Genomic DNA, 25303 nt, shown 5'->3' with positions numbered 1-25303 from the left:
CACAAAAAGAGAAAAAGGAAAAAAAATATATATATTGTTGCTCCCAAAGTTCACCTCCTCAATTTGGGATGATTCATTGTCTATTCAGGTATTCCACAGATGCAGGGTACATCAAGTTGATTGTGGAGATTTATTCCGCTGCTCCTGAGGCTGCTGGGAGAGATTTCCCTTTCTCTTCTTTGTTTGCACAGCTCCTGGGGTTCAGCTTTGGATTTGGTCCTGCCTCTGCATGTAGGTCGCCTGAGGGCTTCTGTTCTTCACTCAGACAGAACGGGGTTAAAGGAGCAGCTGATTCAGGGGCTCTGGCTCACTCAGGCTGGGGGGAGGGAGGGGTACAGAGTGCGGAGCGAGCCTGCGATGGCAGAGGCCAGCGTGACATTACACCAGTCTGAGGAGCGCCGTGTGTTTCCCGGGGTATATATATTTTTAAAATTTATTTTATTTTATTTATTTTTGGCGGCATTGGGTCTTCTTTGCTGCACATGGGCTTTCTCTAGTTGAGGCGAGCGGGGGCTTTCTCTTTGTTGCCATGCTTGGACTTCTCATTGTGGTGGCTTCTCTTGTTGTAGAACATGGGCTTTAGGTGCACGGGCTTCAGTAGTTGTGGCACATGGGCTTAGTAGTTGTGGCTCGCAGGCTCTAGAGCACAGGCTCAGTAGTTGTGATGCACAGGCTTAGGTGCTCTGTGGCATGTGGGATCTTCCCAGACCAGGGCTTGAACCCGTCCCCTGCATTGGCAGGCGATTCTTAACCACTGCGCCGCCAGGGAAGCCCCTTATTTATTTTATACCTAGTACTTTGTATCTCTTAATCCACTTCACGTATCTTGCTCCTACCCCTACTTCTCTCCCCTCTGGTAACCACTAGTTTGTTCTCTGTATCTTTGAGTGTGTTTCTATTTTTTTATATTCGTCCATTTGTTTTATATTTTAGATTCCACAATATAAATGAAAACGTACAGTATTTGTCTTTCTCTGTCTGACTTATTTCACTATCTTGGCTGCAATGAACACTGGGGTGCATATATCTTTTTGAATTAGTGCTTTGGTTTTATTCAAATAAATAACAAACAGTGGAACTGCTGGATCATATGGTACTTCTATTTTTAATTTTTTGAGGAGCCTCTATATTGTTATCCATAGTGGCTGCACCAATTTACATTCCCACCCACAGTGCATAGGCTTCCCCTTTCTCCACATCCCCACCAATACTTCTTATTTGTTGTCTTTTTGATAACTGCCATTCTGACAGGTGTGTGGTGATATCTTGTGGTTTTGATTTGCATTATTTGCATTTCCTTGATGACTAGTGATGTTGAGTATCTTTTCATGTGCGCTTTGGCCATCTGTATCTCTTCTTTGGGACATGCCTATTCAGGTCCTCTGCTCATTTTTTAATCCATTTTTTTGGGGGGGGAGATATTGAGTTGTATGAGTTCTTTATATGTTTTAAATATTAACCCCTTATCAGACATATCATTTGCAAATAACTTCTCCCACTCAGTGGGTTGTTTTTTCCTTTTGTTGATGGTTCCCTCTGCTGTGTACATTATCCTTCTTAATGGCTGCATAGTAGCTCATATTCCATTGTACAGAGATAACATATTCATTCAGTCCCCTATAGACTGATGTTTAGGATGCTTCACATTTTACAATACTGCAAACAACATTCTTGTATAAAATTTTACACACTTTTCAATCATTCCTCAGGATACCTTCTCACACCAAAACTACTACATCAAAAGGTTCCCATATATACTTGTCCCTCGATATCCAGGGAGGTTTGGTTCCAGGATCCCTGCAGATACCAAAATCTCAGATGCTCAAGTCTCTTACAGTTGGTCTTCTGTATCCCAGGGTTTCGCATCCATGAATTCAACCAACAGCAGATCACGGTTGGTTAAATCCATGGACACAAAATCCATGGATATGGAGGGCCAACTTTATTTGGAAAACTGATTTCTAAAGAGTCAACATCAACTTACATCTGTACCTACAGTGAATGAGAATACCTGTTTTCCCACAAACTTGTCAATACAAAAAAAAAAAAAAAGTCCTTATCTGTACTGTGTTTAAAAGCTACTACCCCCACCCTATCTTTGGTTTGCCTCTAACCTTGTCTAGGATTTTTTAATGAAAAAGTAAAAATTTCTTATGCTGTCAAATTTGTCAATCATTTCATTATAGTATCTGGCCTAGCTGTCATGCCACTCACTCTTTGTCTTGCTTGTTCTTTTTTATCCTTCAGGTCTCAGCCTAAATATAACCTCCAGAGTAGCTTCCCTAAACATCTCATTTAAAGAAAGCTGTCCCTGTATTCATAGAATCTTTGCTTTTTCCCTCAGAGCTCTATTTACAATCTGTAATGGTCCATTTTTGGTATTTGCTACATGTCTGTTTTCCCCACTACAGTATAAGTTCTATTAACACTGGAATAATATGGCAACTGTAGCTACTGAGTCAGGCAAGTTATATGTGATCTTTGAGGAAATTCTTCTGATTCAAGGACTTGCAATATTGTTTTTATGACAGTCAAGAGTGCATCCACATCCCGTATTTGAAGAATTTTTGATGGTTTCAAAATCTATCCCTAGAGTTCACTTTCAAAAATGTATACACACCATATTACAAAAAGGAGAAGTGTTGTGATGCCAGAGCACACCAAAAGTTAGGAACTTGTAAACTTAGTTTCTTTCAGGTATTTAGGCACAAGCTTTAGCAACAGTGACAGTCCATTCTTTGAACAGTATCAGTTCATAAGGACACAGACTGAAGTTTAGGGTACGATGTTTTGCCACTTGCTAGACAAAAGAGTTCACTTCAAAGATATGAGGGTTGCACCCTTTGATTCTGGAAAGAATAAACTCTATGATACTTAGGTTAGATGGATAGTTTTTTTTTTTTTTTTTTGCGGTACACGGGCCTCTCAGTGTTGTGGCCTCTCCCGTTGCAGAGCACAGGCTCCGGACACGCAGGCTCAGCGGCCATGGCTCACGGGTCCAGCCGCTCCATGGCATGTGGGATCTTCCTGGACCAGGGCACGAACCCGTGTCCCCTGCATCGGCAGGCGGACTCTCAACCACTGTGCCACCAGGGAAGCCCTAGATGGATAGTTTTTAATGATAATTCTTAAGAATGTTTCTTTCCTTTTAGACTTAAATATCTTTTAATTGTGGCAGGAATTAGTAAAGTTCCTATCTAGGAGTTTTTCAAGAATACCTGTATATTAAGATTCAAAAGTCTAATACAACTTTAAGTTGAACAAAAGTTGGGTGCTATTTTCATAGTATAGGTTAATAGTATTTACATTCTATGATTATCATTGACTTTTGTTTCTTAAATTGAGAGGCAACTGTGATATTTTGTTGATTACATATAATATTAACTTTCACTGAATATATCACTGTACTTACTACATGCATTTTCCAATACACAAATGAATTTTGTTAACAAGTACTACTCTAGTGTGATAATATGCCATGACTTTTTATAATTATTCCATTTGAATTACTATGCAATATAAATTTCTTGGCAAAAATATCCATCTGGTGATAAAAATTTGGAAATAATTCAATAGAAAATCTTGTTAGTGAGGTTATTTTAAACAAACACATATGAAAGGAAATGTTTTTTATGATAAACTGTCATGTAATTTGGTGACCACAGATAATGCAATTAGTCTGATTTTGTGGGGGAGACAATTACTGAACCCTTATGCTTATTAGTCCTCAGTAAATTATACCTTTTCCCTGTCTTAAGAAGAGAGACTGTCAAAACAAATAATTATAGAACTAGAAATACTTTAAAAGAAGACAGGACAAAAATCTTTATTTTCCTCTTTAACATTTCACCAATTGTGCAATTCAGAAAACATTTAAACCTTATTACTGCATATCAAGAACTTCATACTTTAAAGATAAAAAGTAATTTTTAATGCAATAAAAGTATAAATAAAAGAAAAACATTTTTTAATAAAAAAGAGATTAAGTTAAACAAATACCTAAATTTGTGGCATTCATTTTAAGTAAAAAGCACTTCTACTCTTCCATCAGAAATGGAACTTTCTTTTAGTACTACTGTATTTTGGCTTTTAGTATAATCAAATTTCTAAGCTAATGATATGATTAGAGGCACAGGATTTGGGCACACTTAGTGCAAAATGTATTGATTTGTAATACTATTTTATAATGTGTTGGTTATTTATTATCATTGTAGCCAGGCTTTAAGGCTATCTAAGATCAAAAGCAGAAGAACTGGCCCATAACAAATGAAACTAGTCACTTCTAAATTTTAAATATATAAACTCTCATAGCTAATATACAACTAGCAACAAGCTTTAAAAAAATATTCAATTGATTTTTTGTTGTTAGGTATTTAGATTCCTTGCATTTGTTAAATTAAAATATTTTCAGCTTTATTGAGGTGTAACTGACAAATGTAAATTGTAACATATTTAAGGTCTACAACATGATTTGATATGCATATATATTGTGAGAAGATTCCCCCAAATGAGCTAATGAACACATCCACCACCTCAAATATTTAACTTTTTTCTTTTTTTTTTTTTTTTTTTTTTTTTTTTTGCTTTACGCGGGCCTCTCACTGCTGTGGCCTCTCCCGTTGCGGAGCACAGGCTCTGGACGCGCAGGTTCAACGGCCATGGCTCACGGGCCCAGCCGCTCCGCGGCATGTGGGATCTTCCCAGACTGGGGCACGAACCCGTGTCCCCTGCATTGGCAGGCGGACTCTCAACCACTGCGCCACCAGGGAAGCCCAACTTTTTTCTTTTTGTGAGAACATTTAAGTTCTACTTTCTTAGCATAGTTCCATTATACAAAATACAGTGACTAAACCATGTTACACATTAAATCCTCAGAGCTTATTCATCTTACAGTTGAAAGTTGGTATTTTTTTTGACCCGCCTCTCCCTATTTCTCACATCCCTCAGGCCCTGGCAACCAATATTCTCTGCTTCTACGAGTTTGACTTTTCTTTTCTTTCCTTTCTTTTTAAAAAATATTTCACATATAAGTTATACTATGCAGCATTTGTCTTTCTCTGTCTGGCTTATTTTACTTAGCATAATATCTTGAAGGTTCATATATTTTGTTGCAAATGACAGGATTTACTTCTTTCTCATGGCTGAATAATATTCCATTGTGCATATATACCATATTTTCTTGATCCACTCACCTGATAGACACTTAGGTTGTTCCCTAAGTGGCTATTGTGAATAATGATTCAATGAACATGCAACTACAAATATCCCTTTGAGATAAGGTTTTCATTTCCTTTGGATAGACATCCACAAGTGGGACTGCTGGGTCGTATGGTAATTCATACCATATGGCAGCCACTCTACCATATGTCTTTTGATTGGAGAATTTAGTCTGTTTACATTTAAAGTAATTATTGATAATTATGAACTTACTGTTGCTATTTTTTTCATTGTTTTCAGGTTGTTTTGTAATTCCTTTGTTTTTCTCTTGCTACCCTCCTTTGTATTCTGATGATTTTTCTGTAGTGTTATGCTTTGATTCCTTTCCCTTGATCTTTCGTATATCTATCATAGGTTTTGCTCTGTGGTGACCATAAAACATCTTATATTTTATCCTTACATAAAACATATTTATGACAGTCTGTTTTAAGCTGACAACTTCACACACATACAAAAGCTCCACATTTTTATATTCCCCCTCAACATTTTGTTTTTGATATCACAATTTACATTGGGTAACCATGAACAAATTATTGTAGTCATTGTTATTTTTAATATTTTTGTCTTTTAGTCTTCACACTAGAGTTACAAGTGATTTACACACTACTATTACAACATTAGGGTATTCTGATTTTAACTATGTATTTACTTTTGCCAGTGGTTTTATATTTTCATGTTTTCCTGTTACTAATTAATATCTTTTCATTTCAGCTTGAAGAACTACCTTTAACATTTCTTCTAAGGCCCATAGAGTGGTGATAAACTCCTTCAGCTTTTGTTTGTCTGGAAAACCCATGATCTCTCCTTCAATTCTGAAGGACAACTTTGCTGGGTAGAGTTCTTGGCAATTTTTTTCTTATAGCACTTTGAATATATCATGACAATCCATTCTAGCCTGCAAAATTTCTCATAGTCTTATGGGGGTTCCCTTACATGTAACAAGTTGTTTTTCCCTTGTTGCTTTCAAGATCCTCTCCTTGCCTTTAACTTTTGACAATTTAATTATAATGTGTCTTGGTGTGGGTCTCTTTGGATTCCTTCTATTTGGAACTCTCAGGGCTTCCTGGATCTGGATTTGTTTCTTTCCCCAGGTTAGGAACTTTTCAGCCATTATTTCTTTAAATAAGCTTTCTGCCCCTTTCTCTTTTCTCCTTCTGGGATGCCTATAATGTGTATACTGGTCTTCATCAAGGTCTCCCACAAGTCCCTTAAATTCACTTCACTTTTTTTCATTCTATTTTCTTTTTGCTCCTCTGATTGAAAGAATTCCACTGCCCTGTATTCAAGTTCACTGATCCTTTCTTCCACTTGATCTGGTCTGCTGTTAAACACTTCTATTGAATTTTTCAGTTCAATTATTGTATTCTTCAGTGTTTTGATTTCTGTTTAGTACTTGTTTATATTTTCTGTATCTTTGTTGAAATTCTCACTTTGTTCATGCACTGCTCTCCTGACTTTGGTGAGCATTTTCATGACTGTTATTTTGAACTCTCTATCAGGTAAATCACTTATCTGAATCTCATTAAGATCTGTTCCTGGTTACTTAACCATGTTCTTTTGGTTGGAACATATTCCTCTGTTTCTTCATTTTCCTTGAATCTCTGTGTTGGTATCTGCTTATTAGATAAAACAGCCACCTCTCCTGGTCTTGATACAGTGGTCTCATGTATAAGATGAACCTCATCAATCAGCACAGCCTGAGCTCCTGGTTGTCTCTCAAAGCTCTGTGATTGTCCAAGCCACCTTCTTTAATCTTACTGGCTCCCAATAGTTGAGAGTGTGTCAAGACCGATCAATGTCCCAAAAGGCAGAGTTGTATTGAGCACCTAGAGGGAGGATGACTGGAAGCTGAACCCTCAGTCAGCAGCTCTGAAAGTATATAGTTAAGCTTCTTCCAGGGAGAAACTGGGAATTGGGTGTTTTTGCCTGTTTCCTCTGTGCTGGGCCCAGGTATATAGCTGTGGGAGGCAGGGTGGGGAGAGAAGGGTGCTCCTTTGCCCATTAAGAGCTGCTTCTTTGTTTGCTATAGTCCTGTGGGGCTCATAAATGCAAGCTCCCAGTGTCTATTGAGCCAGGTGATCCAGTGACTTGTCCCTTTGGGTAGCTGATGCAAAAGCTGGGGCACCAGATGCATGTACAAGCTTTGTGCAGGGAGATACCAGCAACTTGGAGTGGTCTAGAGGGAGAAGGTGGGGAGGTGTCTGCTGGTTTCCCTGGTGTCCAGGGAGGATTGCAGCCATCCCCTAGACAGTGTACTAAATTAGAAGCCTGACCCACAGGCAGCAGCTTTCAAAGTATGCAGATGGGCCCCTTTCAGGGAAATGGGCATTCCTACCTGCTCTCTCTGCACAACTGTGGTGAGTACTCTGGTCCATTAATGACTGCTTCTTTGCTGTAGCCTTGTGGGTCTCATGGATACAAGCCCCATTGGCTTTAAGAGCTATGTGTTTGGGGGGCCTATTCCTTAGGTGGGAGTCTTAAAAGTTGGGGTGCTAAATGTGGCACTCACACCCTCTGCTCTTCAGGGAGTAAATCAAATTATCAAATTACATCTGATAAAAGTGATCAGCAATTTATTTTTCTAAAATTTAGATTATGAAGAATAGCACAATAATGAATAAGAGGAAAATTACAAGAAATTGCTTTGGTGAGATAACTGAGAAAAAGTATGGATTAAAAAAAAACCCTAATCTCATTTTAACTCCCTTAACCTTTTTCACTCTCAATGTAAATCCAGTTTTAAAACCTAAATGGGGCTTGTCTTAGTGACTGATGATATGAATCAGAAGGTTAACTATTCAGGACTAATCCTGTACACTTCAAATTATGCATCCAGGAGGTTATGATGAATCTCAGAAGAACCTGACCACACGTATATCTAAAAATAATGAATAACAGCACTTCATTTATATACAACTTTAAAAGAAAAATCTTTTACATTCTGCTTTAAAAGTCAGATAAAGGTCAAAATAGAAGAAAATATGTGCCAAAACTGAGGTCAAACTCAGACCTCGGCTTTGTACAGAAGTATATAAGAAGCAATCCTTTCAGATCGAGAAAAGTGGGATGCTTGAAATATGAGATACTACTTTTTAGTAAGACCCACCTAAACTCAGTGTTTTGAAAACCAAAAAGATTTACAACATAAACTAGCATAACAATTTCTTGCACAATTAATAAGTAAATACCTATAGATAGGGAGGCTTACTAGCTTATGGTTACAAGTATAGACTCTGAGGAGCTCAAAACACTCAAAATGATTCACTTTCATTTCTTACCACATTTTTCTAGAGAAGCATGGCAAATTTCATATTTTTTTTCAGTTTTTACAAAGCTAGAGGTCAATACCAAAGAAGGTACATAGAAAAAGCAACTATGTGTTATGCTATTGTGTTTCAAGTGCTTTTTAAAATTCCTTTATTATGACAGTGAAACGAAAACATCAGAATACAAAACAATAAACATACCAAGATTAAATTATTTGCCGATGTACACATGGGTAAATTAACTTGCTAAAGTTAAGAATTGTGCAGCCAGCCATAGAATTTGGGGTAATTTATTATTTCTATTAAATATTATTGTTATATTAATTTTTTAATAAAACAAAGGAAAAAATTAAGTAAGGTCATAGTGTATAAGCCAAGCCAGAGAGTCACAAAACTGCTCAAGAATTACACTGGCAGGTATAAATTTCTGGGCTTCAGGCACTCCTGAATGGGGACAAGCCTGCTTCTTCGTCTGTTTAAAGGCAGCCATAAATGAGTTAGGTATAAAAGAGGTCAATAGACTGGCATAAAACTCGGCCCAACAGGGACCTTTCATTGTGGACGGTGGTAAACCCATTCAACCACAACTTTTCCTTTGGGGAGGCAGAAATGCTAGTAGGTAAATAAAGAATGGTATGTTGATCAAGCTCAGGATATATCCTTTCCAATCCTGAAAACCAAAGATCTCAAAATGACTGTACCACCAAAGATATAATGCTCCTGTGTAAACTTGCAATAAGATTCAATTTCTGAAGGCAATATGTGAATGTTTTTTCCTTGCAACTGTAAAGAATCAGACTAATTCAGTTTCACAGAGGAAAAAAGATGATACTAAAAGCAGTTTACACATAATTTAACAGAGTTAAGATATCTAGGACAAGTTGTTATGTACAACATATGTCTACAAAGAAATTATACTACCTATTAAGCACATACTAGATGCTTGATAAATATCTGAATGAACAATAAAGCTATATAAGCATTAAGTCTTTAAAAAGGAATTCCAAAACCTAAACCACACTGATTATTTCTTACTCATATTGCTACATAATTCCGTAAGTGCTTTTGGTATTTCAGAATTTCAAGGATTTCATTTTTCAGTTTATTCTGAATATCTTATTTTTCTATCAAGGATCCAACACGTTCTCTTAAAATATATGATTACGAGGTTTCATTGTATTCTTTTTAAATGAACTATTTCATGTGTATAAATAAATATAGCTAATAATATAATATACACTCATGTGCCCACCATCCAACTTAAGAAATAAAACACTACAAATATGACCAACTTAAGAAAGAAAACAATACAGGTATGACCACCATCCAACTTAAGAAAAAAAACACTACAGACATGACCAATAAAATGCTCTGTGAGCCCCCATCTACATTCTCCTTCCCCAGCGGTAATACCTACTTATTCATGCATGTTTTTATACTTTCACTACATCTTTATATATCAATAGACAAAACAGCAGTGATTTTTAAATTTTTTTACATTCTTATCTCCTAAGACTTTTTTTTTGTTTGTTTGTTTTTTTTTGTTTTTTTTTGTTTTTGTTTTTTTGCCGTACGCAGGCCTCTCACCACTGTGGCCTCTCGCGCTGTGGAGCACAGGCTCCGGACGCGCAGGCTCAGCGGCCATGGCTCACGGGCCCAGCCGCTCCGCGGCATGTGGGATCCTCCCGGACCGGGGCACGAACCCGCGTCCCCTGCACCGGCAGGCGGACTCTCAACCACTGCGCCACCAGGGAAGCCCCTCTCCTAAGACTTTTAAAAACTATGTACCACCTTGCATATTTAAGTTGACACTTAAATAATGGCAAAGGATGTATTTTCCTATTTACTGCATATCAAATGCATGCTTTAAATATGTTTTTGTCCAAAGCCTTGGAGCTGCACTTTGGTTTATTCAATTTATGGAAAATATAACTATATAACTTAATTGGCAAAGCCAGTCCTCATTGTCAAAAGCAATCACCCAAATTCAACCTACTCTCAGAAAAATTCTAACTTAATTTTTAAATTCAAATAAATGTGTTATTATGTGTCCCCATGACAACTTTCTCACTTGTGAATTTTAATTTTAAGATAGATAAATGGATAGCTTGCTAGCTAGGTAGACAGAGAAACTATAAGGCATGGAACCTTACTATGAGATTGTCACCTGGATGAAATAATGTGTTGCCCCTTTCAATAATTTTTATTGAAGTTTTCTCTGTTTTGTTCTCAAGGGACTCTCTCTCAGGAGAGACTCTCCGATAGTCTCTTTGTTTGCTGCCCTGATTTTTAAACCCCAAGGCAACGCACCATAGTAAGATTTAGGACGGACAAGACGTAAGCTTTTCTTTTGAAAGACAGATGATTATGAAAAACGTCAGAAAGGAGAACTGGCAGACCAGAAGGAGTTCTCAGGCAGATCTTTTTTTAGGAAGGACTACATATGGAAAGAGAGAATATGGAAATTAATTGCTTTAAAGCTATTCATACCTGTATATCCCACAGGAAGTCTTTGTGTGCCCAGGGTACAGGTATCCCAATTTGAAAACCACTGATCAACAGCTGGGGTTGGCAAACTAGGATCCAGCTGCCACTTGTTTTGTATACAAAGTTATACAGGGCACAGCCATACTCACTGGTTTACATATTGTCCATAAGTGCTTTCACAGTAAAACGGCAAAGTTAAATAGTTGCAATAGAGATTGTCTCACAATGGCCAAAATATTTACTATCAGGTGCTTGAAAGAAAAACTTGGCTACCCCTCATCTACGGCACTGTGTATGTGCTTTTTAAAATTCTTTTCTTTAAATTAAAGTTATATATTCACATATTTGTAAGCACACCTCATCGTAAAAGGCTTATTATGAAAATGTCATTTCCTCTCCCCAGAAGCAACTACTTTATATTCTTTTAGCTGATATGTATGGTACAGGCCAAACCAGGGAGCCACAAAAGTGTTTGACAGCTATCAAACAGACTTTGCCCCAACCCTTCCATAACATTCTTATATTATCATTCTTTATTATTCAGTTTCAAGCACTGTATGTTAACTTCTCATTACTGAAAATGAGGATTTATCCCATCGCATATCCTCAATATAGTTGTAAATCAATATTCAATATTTATTATTATGAGTAAACACTATCAGCAAGTGAGTTATCTGTATACTAAAATTATTTTTCCTTCTCCTACCCAAGGTTTACTTTTTTGGAGATAACAAATGAAGTCTGTTCATTTTCCACATACTTATCTATAATTCAACTTGATATGCTCAGTATATATGTGTTCATTTAATCCCTCTACTTTTCCGAATGTACCTCTTCCCTCAAATATGTCTGGAAAACAGTCTGTACTGTTTTCCCTTTGCCATGAATAAACCTCCAGGTTTCAACTGGGTAGAAAATTTGCCTGGTTTTCAGACTTTCACAAAGGGACTTTTAACAATGTCCTTTTCTTTTGCTTCAGGAGATTTAACATTAATACAATGCTATTATTTAATATATAGTTCATGTTCAAATTTTTAAAAATAACCCAATACTGTCCTTTATAGCTAAGGTATTCCCTCAATTCAGGATCACGTGTCATATTTGGTCATCAGGTTGATTAGTCTTTCTTTGTCGTTCATTACACTGATATGACTGGCCTGGCGTTTCATGAAGTTTTCTGGTTACTTCCTTGTGATTAGATTAAATTTGTGCATTTAAAAAAATACTACATGAATGATGTCTTACTTTCAGTGCATCATACAAAGAGGCAAACATGACGTCAAGGCTGTTCTACTTGGCACGTCTGACTAGCTGGTTATGGTGGTATGGCCAGATTTGCCCACTATAAAGTTATTTTTTCTTCCCCTTTGTAATTAATAAGTAATCTTCAGGGAGATACCTTGAGACCATGTAAATACCCTGTTCCCCAACAAAATTTGATCCAATGGTCTTAATATCCACTAATGATTTTCCCCTGAATTGATTATCACAATGACAGCTGAAAAATGGTGATTTTCCAACTCTGTTATTTCTTCTACATTTATTGGTTAATGTCTAATTGCTTCTTAAATAGATTTTCAACCAGGTTACTGTTTTTAGCACCAGACTCAACTCCACTTTCAGTTTCCTAGCACTGCCAATTACTGAGCATTCTGGGGTTCTGTGGTTTAAACTGGGTTTCTTCTAAGCTTTCTCTTCTGCTAGATTAGGGGTTGTACTCCTCAGTTTTGCTAAATTTGTTAACATTGCTCATCTGCTTTCCAGCTTCGAAAACATTGTTGCTGCGTTTGCCTCTTCAATTTTTTTTTGACCTTATGCTTTTAAAAGTAACCCCCTTTACTGCCATTTTCATTAGGCTCAAAAAGAGAAAGTAAACTCATGTGTTTAACTGACTAACTTTATTTGAAATTCCTTTTTCTTTCCCTGCCTTCAAATTTTATATAAATGGTATCATGTTGTACGTTCTGCAACTTGCTCTTTTTACTCAATATTATGTTTCTGAGATTTATCCATGTTGATACATGCAGCTCTAGTTCATTCATTTTTAATGAATGATGTTTTAATGCAGTGTATGAACATGTTACAATTTTCTTATCCAATTCCACTATATTCCCAAAAATGAGATTGTGAGGTTTGGGGTAGGGGTCTATTTTTCCATAAGAACATACACTCCCCATTTAAGTCAGTAGGAAAATAGGATTATATACGCAAAATGTGAATTTTAAGACATTTCAATTCTGTAACTTATAAAATGAACTAATAATACTAGGCACAGAGAACTCACTCAATAAATGTCAGCCACTTAGAGACAACAATGAAATGGGCTTCAGAAATTCAGAAATAAGATTCTTTTCTGAAAGTTAAACTGCAAGATCAACACATTATAGGCCAGGGCAGAGTTATGAAAAGAGTAAAACAAATGAAGAGCTGCAGGGCCAGCAACATTTGACCATAATATAACTAGTGTAATAGCAAAAGAAATAACAGGTCAATCAGAAAGGAGTAGCAGAGAAAAAAGGATAATCATAGAAACAAATGCTGGCAATCCATAAAAACACTGTTCATGGGAGCAAAAACCTTAATACGCATGTGGCAATTTTTTTCTATTCCAAACCATAAGGCTATTCTTAGGATAAAGACAGATATTGGGAATTGTGGTCAATTCTATTTAAATATTTCCATTCCTATGGGTCAGACAATCCCTATTGTAAGATGGACATAACAGGTGATTTTAGGCTGGATGCAATTAAACATTTATTTTACTACTTAACTTCCCTTATCCTAATGCTGCACTCAGCAGATATCCTACTGTTTTTTTCCTATGCCAACTTAATTTCTTACTATAAATTAATATACTGGAATTCTGGCAACCCTTTCAAACTCTCTTGTGTTTTAGTCACCGTGATATCTTTTAGAGCCAAATCACCTTGGACGTGGACAAAAAATGAGTCTTTGGAGCCTCCAGACCAGATCTGAGAACATGATCAAGTAAACAAGGTGCTGTGCAGTATGGTCCTACCTAGCTGCCCTAAGCTCTCCTTCGACTACAGTATCACCATCCAACTCCATTCTCTACTGATTTCTAGAATTTCCTCTTCCTCTTTCATGGAGCATATGTATTAAAAATAAAGTAAGTGAGCTCTAATATTATGGATTTCTTCTACTGTCTGTAAACCTGTTGCTGAGTCATGTATTTTGTCAATACTTGGCAATACATTTATTTACTTTTTCAAACAGAATTGTTTCCTACTATCTTGTCAGGATGAAAGGAGAAGCAATATTTCAGAATACTTGCTGCAAATGGCTTCTAATGGGATAGAGTCAAGACTAGGAAAAGTCTACTTCATTAATTTTGTGAAATGTTAATTCAACTTGTACTGAACTGATGAACAGGTGTTGAACTATATTGGCAACAGGTATTGAACTATATTGGCAAAACTGAATTTTCATGAAAAAAGTACAAGCAATGCTCAATTTCAAAATATGTTCAGTTTCTCAGGGTTATTTTATAGTTGGTCACTGGAAATTCAAACTCTGTCATACAAACCATGTAATATACTTACATGGCATTGAGATTTTCAAGTCTGTCAATAAAAGCCTATCTAACTAATAATGAATCAGGTTCTGTGTTAGGTGCGTCTGATATATAAATGAATAAGACATAATTCCTGTGCCATATAGCCCACAATATAGTCAGCAAGATGGACAAATAAAACAAGTAATTATAATGCTGAACTCAAAGGGTTATATAAGTGCACAAGGCAGTGTAGCTATATCAAGAAAGAAGTGACTAACTCTATGAGTTAAGAAGTTAGGAAAAAAGTTAAGGAAAGTATCACAGAATTTTAAAGCGCCTTTTAAACAGAATTAAGCATGAGCAGAAGTGTCCTGCTGATGGGAGAGAAAGAAGATATTCAGCTTGAGAAACAGCAAGGAGTGCCTTGGAAAGTAGGATGGGTATAACAAATATAAGGAGGAAAGCTAGAAAGTTGGGCAGGGCAGGAGGCTTAAATGGAATTTCAAGGAACTAGATCTTTTGGCCAGAGCTTCCCAAGAAGTGTGCCTAAAAATTGATTCCTTCAGCCTTCAAGGTGGCCAGGAGAGAAACTGTTGAGTTATAGGGTAGGCGTACATTTGACTTTATAAGAAACTGTCAGTTTTTGAACATGGTTATATCATTTTCACACCAATCAGCACTGTATGGTTATATATGAATGTTTATGGTTTCTCTAGTTATGGTTATTGTCAATCTTCTAAACTTTAGCCATTTTCATAGATGTGTGGTGGTATCCCATTATGGTGACTAGTGATGTTAAGAATCTTTTCCTACGCTTACTGGCCATTCTTGAATCTTATTAAAGCCAATTCAAGATTTTCACCCCATTTTTATTAGCTCTGTCTTTTATCATTGAGTTGAAGTGTTCTTTATATAGACTGGATACAAGTCCTTTCTCAGATACATGTACTGTGATTATTTTCTCCCAGTCTGTTGCTTTCCTAATGTTCTCTTTTGATGAGAATTAGTTTTTTGTTTGTTTTTATAATTAATTTTTATTGGAGTATAGTTGCTTTACAATGTCGTGTTGGTTTCTACTGTACAGCAAAGTGAATCAGATATATATATCTGCCCTCTTTGTTAGATTTCCTTCCCATTCAGGTCACTGCAGAGGACTGAGTTCCCTGAGCTATACAGTAGGTTCTCACTGATTATCTATTTTATACATAGTATCAATAGTGTATATATGTCAATCCCAATCTCCCAGTTCATCCCACCTCCCCTTTCCCCCCGTGGTGTCCATATGTTTGTTCTCTTAATTTTGATTAGGTTCAATTTACCAATGTTTTTCCTTTATGGATAGTGCTTTCTGTCTCCTGTCTACCCCGAAGTTGTGAAGATATTCCACTATGTCTTTTTGTAGAAGCACTATAGTTTTAGCTTTTATGTTTAGTCTATGATCCATCTTTAATTAATATTTGTGTATGATGTGAGGTAGGGATCAAGGTTCAGATTTTTCCATATGGATATTAAGTTATTCTAGTACCACTTGTTATGAAGACTTTCCATTCCTAATTGTGTTCCTTTGGTGCTACTGCCAAAAATCACCTGGCTGTATACTATTTCTAAACTCTCTGTTCTTTTCCATTTATTTGTTTATATATCCTTATGCCAGTACCACATTGTCTTTTAAAAAAAATTTTTTTTGATGTGGACCATTTTTAAAGTCTTTATTGAATTTGTTACAATATTGCTTCTGTTTTATTTTATTTTATTTTATTTTTTGGTTTTTTGGTCCCGAGGCATGTGGGATCTTAGCTCCCTGACTGGGGATCGAACCTGCACCCCCTGCATTGTAAGGCGAAGTCTTAAGCACTGGACTGCCAGAAGAGTCCCCACACTTTCTTAATTATTATAGTTTTAGAGTAAGTCTTAAAGCCAGGCAGCATAAGTCCTTTAATTGTCGTCTCCTTTTTCATGATTGCTTTCAGCTATTCTAGGTCCTTTGCATTTCCATATATATTTTAGAATCAGCATGTTGATTTCTACCAAAACAAGTCTAATGGGATTTTAACTGGATTTTTATTTGATTGAGTCTATAGATAGTGGTTCACAAAGTAAGGGCTCTGGCCCAGCAGCATTACCATCACCAGGGAACTTGTTATGAATGCAAATATTCAGGCCTTACCTCAGACCTTGTGGATCAAAAACTCTGGGAATAAGGCCTTGCAATCTGTGTTTTAACAAGCCCTCCCTGTAACTGGTGCATGACAAAGCATAAGAATTACTGCTGTGAGGGACTTCCCTGATGGTCCAGTGGTTAAGACTCCACACTTCCACTGCAGGGGGCACGGGTTCGATCCCTGGTTGGGGAACTAAGATCCCACAGGCTGTGCGGCCAGAAAAAAAAAAAAAAAAGAATTACTGCTGTGAATCAGTTTGGGAGAACTAACATCTTAGCAATATTGAATATTCCAATCCATGAAGAGGTATTTCTCCCCATTAATTTAGGTCTTATTTAATTTCTCTCACCAATGTTTTATAATTTTAAGTCTACATGTCTTGGGACTTCCCTGGTGGTGCATTGGTTAAGAATCTGCCTGCCAATGGAAGGGACACGGGTTCAAGCCGTGGTCCGGGAAGATCCCACATGCCACGGAGCAGCTAAGCCCATGCACCACAACTGTTCACGTGCCACAACTACTGAAGCCCACGCGCTTAGAGCCCATGCTCCGCAACAAGAGAAGCCACTGCAATGAGAAGCCCGCACACCACAACAAAGAGTAGCCCTCGCTCGCCGCAACTAGAGAAAGCCCTCGCACAGCAATGAAGACCCAACACAGACATACATACATACAAATAAATAAATAAATAAATAAATAAAGTCTACATGTCGCATATATTTGCTTAATTTATATCAGGGTATTTTATGCTTTCTGATGCTATTGTAAATGGTATTCTAATTGCTACTGGCTAACCTTCAGCCATAGTCTACAGGTGATATGGGCAGAAGTCTATTTGGGGGTGGGAGTTCACAAAGAGATTTGAAAAAAAGTAGAGAACTCAAATTACTGGTAGCATCTTGAAAACAAATTAGTTTCAACAGATATGCAAGAATAGGAGGTTGTTTCCAATGAATTGATATAGGTATTAAGCATGAGCAATTATAAAGATCACAAAAAGAAGGACAACCAGACATCATGTTCTCCTGTAGTCTTGCCAAACATTTTCTACATTCTTGACAAAAAGATCAAACATCAATATCTAGCTTCTGGATCCAGCTGCCAATGCGGAAGAAAGACAGAGGAGGAGGGGAACATGTTGAATTACACAGAGAGCATAAGATCAGCAAAATCTAGACTGTGGCAAACTCTTTAAGTCAAATGGGCTGGGTTTTTCAACAGACAAATGTGTAAGGAAATAAAAGTGATGGAGGAAGAACATATAAACTGAAAGAGATTTAAAACAAATACAAAGTTTTTACAAAATGGGCAAGTCTAAACTATAGTGTACATTTGGCTGAGAAGATTATTTAAACATGTGAGTAAACACTTATTATAAAAGTCAGGTTCAGGGTTGCTTTTGTGGGGAGAAAGGAGGTTGTATTGAGATCGGGCACATGAGTAGCTGGCAAAGTTCTGTTTCTTGACTTGGGTGGAATTTGCCTTATAATAACCTATTAAACAATACATTTAATTCTTGTGGTCTTCTGTTTACATGACTTATTTTTACAGTAAATAGGTTTTTTCTCCCTCTTAACATGATATATGTAAAATCTGGGATTGAAGAGTTTATAAGTTTTAGTGATAGAATGATGTTTGGGGATGACACGAACTAAGGTGTGGCTATGGAAGTGGTTGTTTATTGAAGTAGGGATACTGGTGTGGATGAAGTCAAAGAAGTAAATGGCTAAGACTTGGGAAGACACTGACAGGAAAAAACCATAAGTCTGGTTCTAATCTCTGCCATCAGTGTGGGAGAGTGCCCTAGAGGTTAGCAAAGATAAAAATGATGAACAGGTCGAGAGAAATCTACTTGGATTGCAAAGGTACCACACTCTCCTGGGCTCACAAAGTGGAATAATATTTTGGAAATGACTGGGGGAAGGGAGGAGCAATCAATCCCACTTCCTTTCTATGGGTTGTAGGAAAATGAGCACAATTCACCTCAAGGAAAAAAACGACTCATTATCTTTTAGACACAGATAGATTTTACTTGAGGCTCTGTGGTAGAGAAAGTTCTTAGGACAATATTAAAGGTGAAGGGTAATTTGCTAATAAAGAAACGGAAATTCCTGAAACACAATGGAAAGGGTCAGGAGGAAGAGAAAAGGGTGTGTGCATTTGTGTGTGTGTGTGTGTGTGTGTCTGTTGGGAGGTACAGAAGAGCATAAAGAACGATGTGATTAACAGTACATTAGAAAAGAGGCAACAGAGGGCTCCTTTTTAGATATTCAAGAATGTGAGCACCATGGAGGGAATGACTTGGTCTCACTGTTCTGATGGAGCTTGTCTGAGATACTGGGATTACCTAACATTTATAGGAGTAGTGCCTTAGGCCTGATTATTGCAGTTGCCTCCATCTAATCACTTTGCAAGTATCAATGTTTCCATGGAAGAAGGCTTTCAAAGTCTGGAGGATAGAAGAAACACCTTTTTCTCTTGAGAACAGTAGCTCTTATTATGGCCCAGAGAAGGGGAATCAGAAGGGCTCCTTGATCCATCCTACCACTGGAAACCACAGGGGATACTTCTGAATATTGGATCACATTGACTTTTTTTCGCTTTTATTCCAAGGTTCACTGATATTAGAAAAAAGGGTCTGAGAAGAGTAGGACAAGGTCAAGGTAGAAGCAACATACAAAGCTAGAAATAGGCTTAGAGATGTGCTCACTCAGACCCCAGGCAGACACACCCTGATGGGGTCAGTCCAGGAGGAATGGAACAAGTAAAGATAGGTATGCCAATTTATAGGTCATAATAAATTCTGCCCTGGAGTATCCCACCTCTTAAAAAGTGTGGCCTGAGTATTGGAGCCCATTTACATTGTCAGCAGGGTTGTAGTAGTAAGGGAATAGGGGAGGGAAAAGAGGAGTCCTCAGTAGCAGAAAAAATGGAATAGGTAGTATATTAATGAATTTGTAAACTTCCCTTTTATGAAATATTTATTTCTTACAAACTAACTTTAGAACATTTCATGCTATTGTTTTAAAATAAAAATTATGAAATAATCATGATTTAAAAACACAAATACCACAGCATTGCTATGCTTTTTATTCTGCATCCCACCCAAACTATGTTTCTAAAGTTTTTTTTTTTTTTGGCCGCTCCATGTGGTTTGCAGGATCTTAGTTCCCCAACCAGGGATTGAACCTGGGCAGTGAAAGCGTGGAGTCCTAACCACTGGACTGCCAGGGAATTCCCTATGTTTTTAAGTTTTAAATAAAAATTCAATTCAACTATTAGTTACCAAGTGTTACATATTACATGCTAATTGGAATAAGTTTCTTCAGATACTAGATGGTGTTAAATTTATATAAAATTATAAAATTTTATGTTTTATATAAAATTAAGGGCAAAATAAGCAGAGCATGATTTAGAGAGGACCAAGAGATTCAGTGTTTCTCAAACTTTTCTACCAAAGCATCTGTATCAGAACAGAGAACTCCCAGGGGACAGGGAAATGACCTAATGCAAGCTGCTGTAAGTCCAAACATTCTCTAAAGTGTTTTTATTTTGTTTTAAATTTTTATTATTTCATTTAAAATTTTATATGGATTTTGTTACATCCCATAATTTGTGCAGTTATTTTATTATAAAAATGTTTGAAATTATTTTCTATGGGGCAAAATTAATGCTTTGGAGAGGTGGCATCACATATATTTTAGAGGCTTCACGTATCCCTGAGAGTACAAACTCCCAATTGAGAAACACAGCATTATAAACACATACTTGAATATTTTCCTTGTGTATTCTTACCTCCATAGTAGGTGGAGTCTTTCTTGTTTTTCTGATCCAAGCTAGAAAGAAAAATAATATTTAAATGTAAGTTTTCTATAATTTGCACATTTTATTCATTCATGCATGAAACAAATATGTATTAAGCAGCTGTTATATATTGTTTTAGGCACATCAGTTCCCTCCTCTCCTGTAGCATATATACTAGTGAAGGGGCACAGAAAAGAAACATTATTAGGTAATGATCTGTGTCATAAAAAATACTTAAGTGTAGGGAGGATGTAGAGGGGATAGTTTCATAACTAAAATCATACCCCATAATCATCTGAATTCAACTTAGGGTATATATGGCATATAGGCCAAATCATAATACAGTAAACTTCAAGGCGATATTAAAGTTATATTATCCTGGAAATGTGAAGCAATTATTGCTCGATATGTAGAAGAATGGATGTAGAAAAGTTTTCATTTACAGAGATTTCTCTTCTAACCTGTTCTAGCAAGCAGTCTATCTTGTATGGCTGGTATCTTAGCGCCAACATTTGGGAGATGAGAGGCAGAGTAGAAAGAGCTTGTATTTGTGAAGTGCCTACTGGACACTGGGCACTGTGCTAGATACTTTAGCAACAGAAAGGGAGTGGGGCAACTGCCTCTAGAGAAGTATATCAGAATCACATGAAGACATGTTATAGTACTTAGCAGAGCAGAGGCAGATTTTAGGGGTTCAAATCCCAACTTAAGTACTTACTAGCTGTGTTACCTGAGGCAAGTTATTTAATTTTCTAAGTATCAGATTTCCCATCTGTAAAATTATAATACTAGTATCTAGATTTTAGTATCTACATTGCAAAAGTTATATGAAATAGTATATATAAATTCTTAGCTCAGAGTCTGGCATAGAGTAAACATGCAAGTCTAAGTTATCACTATCACTATTATTCAGTAAACCTGTATTTTTTATAACAGACTCAAAAAAGCAAAGATCAACAAAACCTGCTTGGCCTATGAGGATATATAGGAAACTGTGAGAAAACACACTGTAAGGAATATAGTCTTTGAAAAGTAAAAACTACTATTTTATCACTCTAGTTAATTCAATCTTCATTACAAAATCATGAAGTATGCTTATTTTATAGAGAAATTCAATGACATTCCCAAATTTATACATTAAGTAGTAATGGTGGAATTTGAATCCAGATCTGACCCTGTCTCTGGATCCAAAAACCATCCATGCTCTACTAAACAGTTTCTCAAAGTTTATAAGCAACAAGCAAAGAACACTAAACTAGGAAGAGGAACAGGTCACAACACTGACTACTGTCAAAAAATAAGATTCATCCCATTTTACAGATTGGGAAACTGAAGATTAAGCAACTTGCCAAAACTCACACATTTAGCAAGTAACAGTCTGAGAATCAAATGCTGGTTGAACCGGCTCTAAAATCTGAGCTCTGCCCATTCACCAGCCACTTTCTCTTCTGACAGGCTAGCTCTGCTAGCCTGCCTTCTGTCATCCAAGTAATAGCAGCGGGACCTGTCCTCATGACAAGCCCAGTAATGAATGACTGTGGGGGTACAAAGAGCAACATTCAACTGTGGCCCTGTGATGAGTTATTTCTCCCTACTTTGTCCTCTCTTGCACTTACCCCATACGTGTATTTTCAATACAGACCCAGTGTTTTGCCTTCTCTATTTCTATTTCTGAACTCCTATCTCTGTTATTATTTTCTGCATCCTCTTCTTATTAGCTTCCAGCCCTATTTCTAGCCACAACTTGCACAAACTTTATATTTCTTGTTAGGCTGGAAGGTTGTCAAAAGCAGGATGCATCCACAGGAGATTTATTTTTCTACCACCTAAATGCCTCGAAAGAGTAGGTACTTAAATACAGTTGTTGAATGAATACTTCCACTATAAAATACTTCCACTATAAAAATATTCGTTGTAATGGGATTTTTTTTTTTGTAATGGGATTTTGACCTGTATTAGAAAACCCAGCTTAGCAACAGCAAGATTCCTCTGTACGATCAAGGAAATAAGTGGTTTATAGAAGTTTTCAACTGCCTCTTTATGGTGAAAATAAGGGGTACTTGTATATGTTTATGGGCATTTTTTTCCCCCAGGAAAGAGACTTCTTTTAAAATAATTCACCATGAGCCATATACCTCTAAAAGGTTTTAAACAATAAATCTTCAGTTCTAATTTGGATTAGAAAGTTAATTCAGAAAAATCAACTGTTATGGCAGGGGTTGTCAAACTATAGCCTGCAAGCAAAATTCGGCCCATGGCTTGTTTTTTGTTTTAATGGCTGAAAAAAATAACCAACAAAGAACAATATTTCATGACACATGAAAATTAAATAGAATTCAAATTTCAGCCTCTGTAAATAATGTTTTATTCGAACACAGTCACACTTATTTATTTACATATTATCTATTATAATGTGGGCTACAATGGCAGAGTTGAGCAGCTGTAACAAAGATAATATGGCCCACAAAGCCTAAAATATTTACCATCTGGCCCTTTAAGGAAAATGTTTGCCAACCCCCGTGCTAGGGCTACCATTAAGTATAATCCTTTTAGCAACAACTATATATCTTGATTCAAAAACACTTTCATGAGCTTCCCTGGTGGTGCAGTGGTTAAGAATCCACCTGCCAATACAGGGGACATGGATTTGAGCCCTGGTCCGGGAAGATCCCACATGCCGCGGAGCAACTAAACTCGGGTGCCACAACTCCTCAGCCTGCGCTCTAGAGCCCATGAGCCACAACTACAGAGCCCATGTGCCACAACTACTGAAGCCCGTGTGCCAAGAGCCTGTGCTCCACAACAAGAGAAGCCACCGCAATGAGAAGCCCACGCACCGCAACAAAGAGTAGCCCCAGCCTCTTCAGTAAGTGGTGCTGGGAAAACTGGACAGCTACATGTAAAAGAATGAAATTAGAACACTCCCTAACACCATACATAAAAGTAAACTCAAAATGGATTAAAGACCTAAATGTAAAGCCAGACACTATCAAACTCTTAGAGGAAAACATAGGCAGAACACTCTATGACATAAAGCACAGCAAGATCCTTTTTGACCCACCTCCTAGAGAAATGGAAATAAAAACAAAAATAAACAAATGGGACCTAATGAAACTTAAAAGCTTTTGCACAGCAAAGGAAACCATAAACAAGACAAAAAGACAACCCTCAGAATGGGAGAAAATATTTGCAAATGAAGCAACTGACAAAGCATTAATCTCCAAAATTTACATGCAGCTCATGCAGCTCAATATCAAAAAAACAAACAACCCAATCCAAAAATGGGCAGAAGACCTAAACAGACATTTCTCCAAAGATATACAGATTGCCAACAAACACAGGAAAGAATGCTCAACATCATTAATCATTAGAGAAATGCAAATCAAAACTACAATGAGATATCATCTCATACCGGTCAGAATGGCCACCATCAAAAAATCTACAAATAATAAATGCTGGAGAGGGTGTGGAGAAAAGAAAACCCTCTTGCACTGTTGGTGGGAATGTAAATTGATACAGCCACTATGGAGAACAGTATGGAAGTTCCTTAAAAAATTAAAAATAGAACTACCATATGACCCAGCAATCCCACTACTGGGCATATACCCTGAGAAAACCATAATTCCAAAAGAGTCATGTACCACAATGTTCATTGCAGCTCTATTTACAACAGCCAGGACATGGAAGCAACCTAAGTGTCCATCGACAGATGAATGGATAAAGAAGATGTGGCACATATACACAATGGAATATTACTCAGCCATAAAAAGAAACGAAATTGAATTATTTGTAGTGAGGTGGATGGATCTAGAGTCTGTCATACAGAGTGAAGTAAGTCAGAAAGAGAAAAACAAATACCGTATGCTAACACATATGGAATCTAAAAAACAAACAAAAAAATGGTCATGAAGAACCTAGGGGCAAGACGGGAATAAAGACACAGATTTACTAGAGAATGGACTTGAGGATACAGGGAGGGGGAAGGGTAAGCTGGGATGAAGTGAGAGAGTGGCATGGACATATATACACTACCAAATGTAAAATAGATAGCTAGTGGGAAGCAGCCGCATAGCACAGGGAGATAAGCTCAGTGCTTTGTGACCACCTAGAGAGGTGGGATAGGGAGGGTGGGAGGGAGACGCTGGAGGGAGGGTATATGGGGATATATGTATAGGTATAACTGATTCACTTTGTTATAAAGCAGAAACTAACACAACATTGTAAAGCAATTATACTCCAATAAAGATGTTAAAAAAATAAAAAAGCGTAGCCCCCACTCGCCACAACTAGAGAAAGCCTGCACGCAGCAATGAAGACCCAAGGCAGCCATAAATAAATAAATAAACAAACAAATAAATACATAAATTTATTTAAAGAAGCAAAATACTTCCATATTATCTAAAATAAAAATCATTATTAACTATTATATTTTTTTCACTTTGCTGTACACCTGAAACTAACACAATATTATAAATCAACTATACTCCAATAAAAATTAAAAAGCAAGCAAACAAAAACCCCCCCCAAAAAACCTATTACACTTTTTACCTGATTGCCATGTATTCTAGACTCTATGAACACTGCCACTGGCATCAGACCATGTTAAAAAATATAATGCACACTTACTATCACCATGAGAAAAACAACAATTTGCCTTGCTGATGAGTCTATAAAACATTATTTTCAGTTTTTTTTAAGATTGGGAAAAGAAAAATACTTCAGTAGAATCCAAATAATTTTTTTAAATTCCACGGTGGATGAATAAGTTGAAGAAACTCTGATATGTGTTTTCTAAACCCTACTGGTTTTGTATAAGTTTATAAAAATCATTTATAGATATAAGAAAGTAA

General features: G+C 36.8%; 1 protein-coding gene across 1 annotated transcript in view; it reads right to left on the bottom strand.

Annotated features, from left to right (window-relative positions):
- NDUFAF2 (NADH:ubiquinone oxidoreductase complex assembly factor 2) overlaps nt 1-25303 on the bottom strand; it is a 180316-nt gene that overhangs the window by 17156 nt on the left and 137857 nt on the right. The window contains exon 3 of the mRNA XM_081233391.1: nt 20445-20485. Coding sequence (XP_081089517.1) covers nt 20445-20485 — 41 coding nt within the window. The remainder of the gene's footprint in view (nt 1-20444; nt 20486-25303) is intronic.

This window comes from Mesoplodon bidens (assembly GCF_964165515.1).
Source record: "Mesoplodon bidens genome assembly, chromosome: 4".
Lineage (NCBI taxonomy): Eukaryota > Metazoa > Chordata > Mammalia > Artiodactyla > Ziphiidae > Mesoplodon > Mesoplodon bidens.
This window is presented reverse-complemented; position numbering and strand designations above follow the sequence as displayed.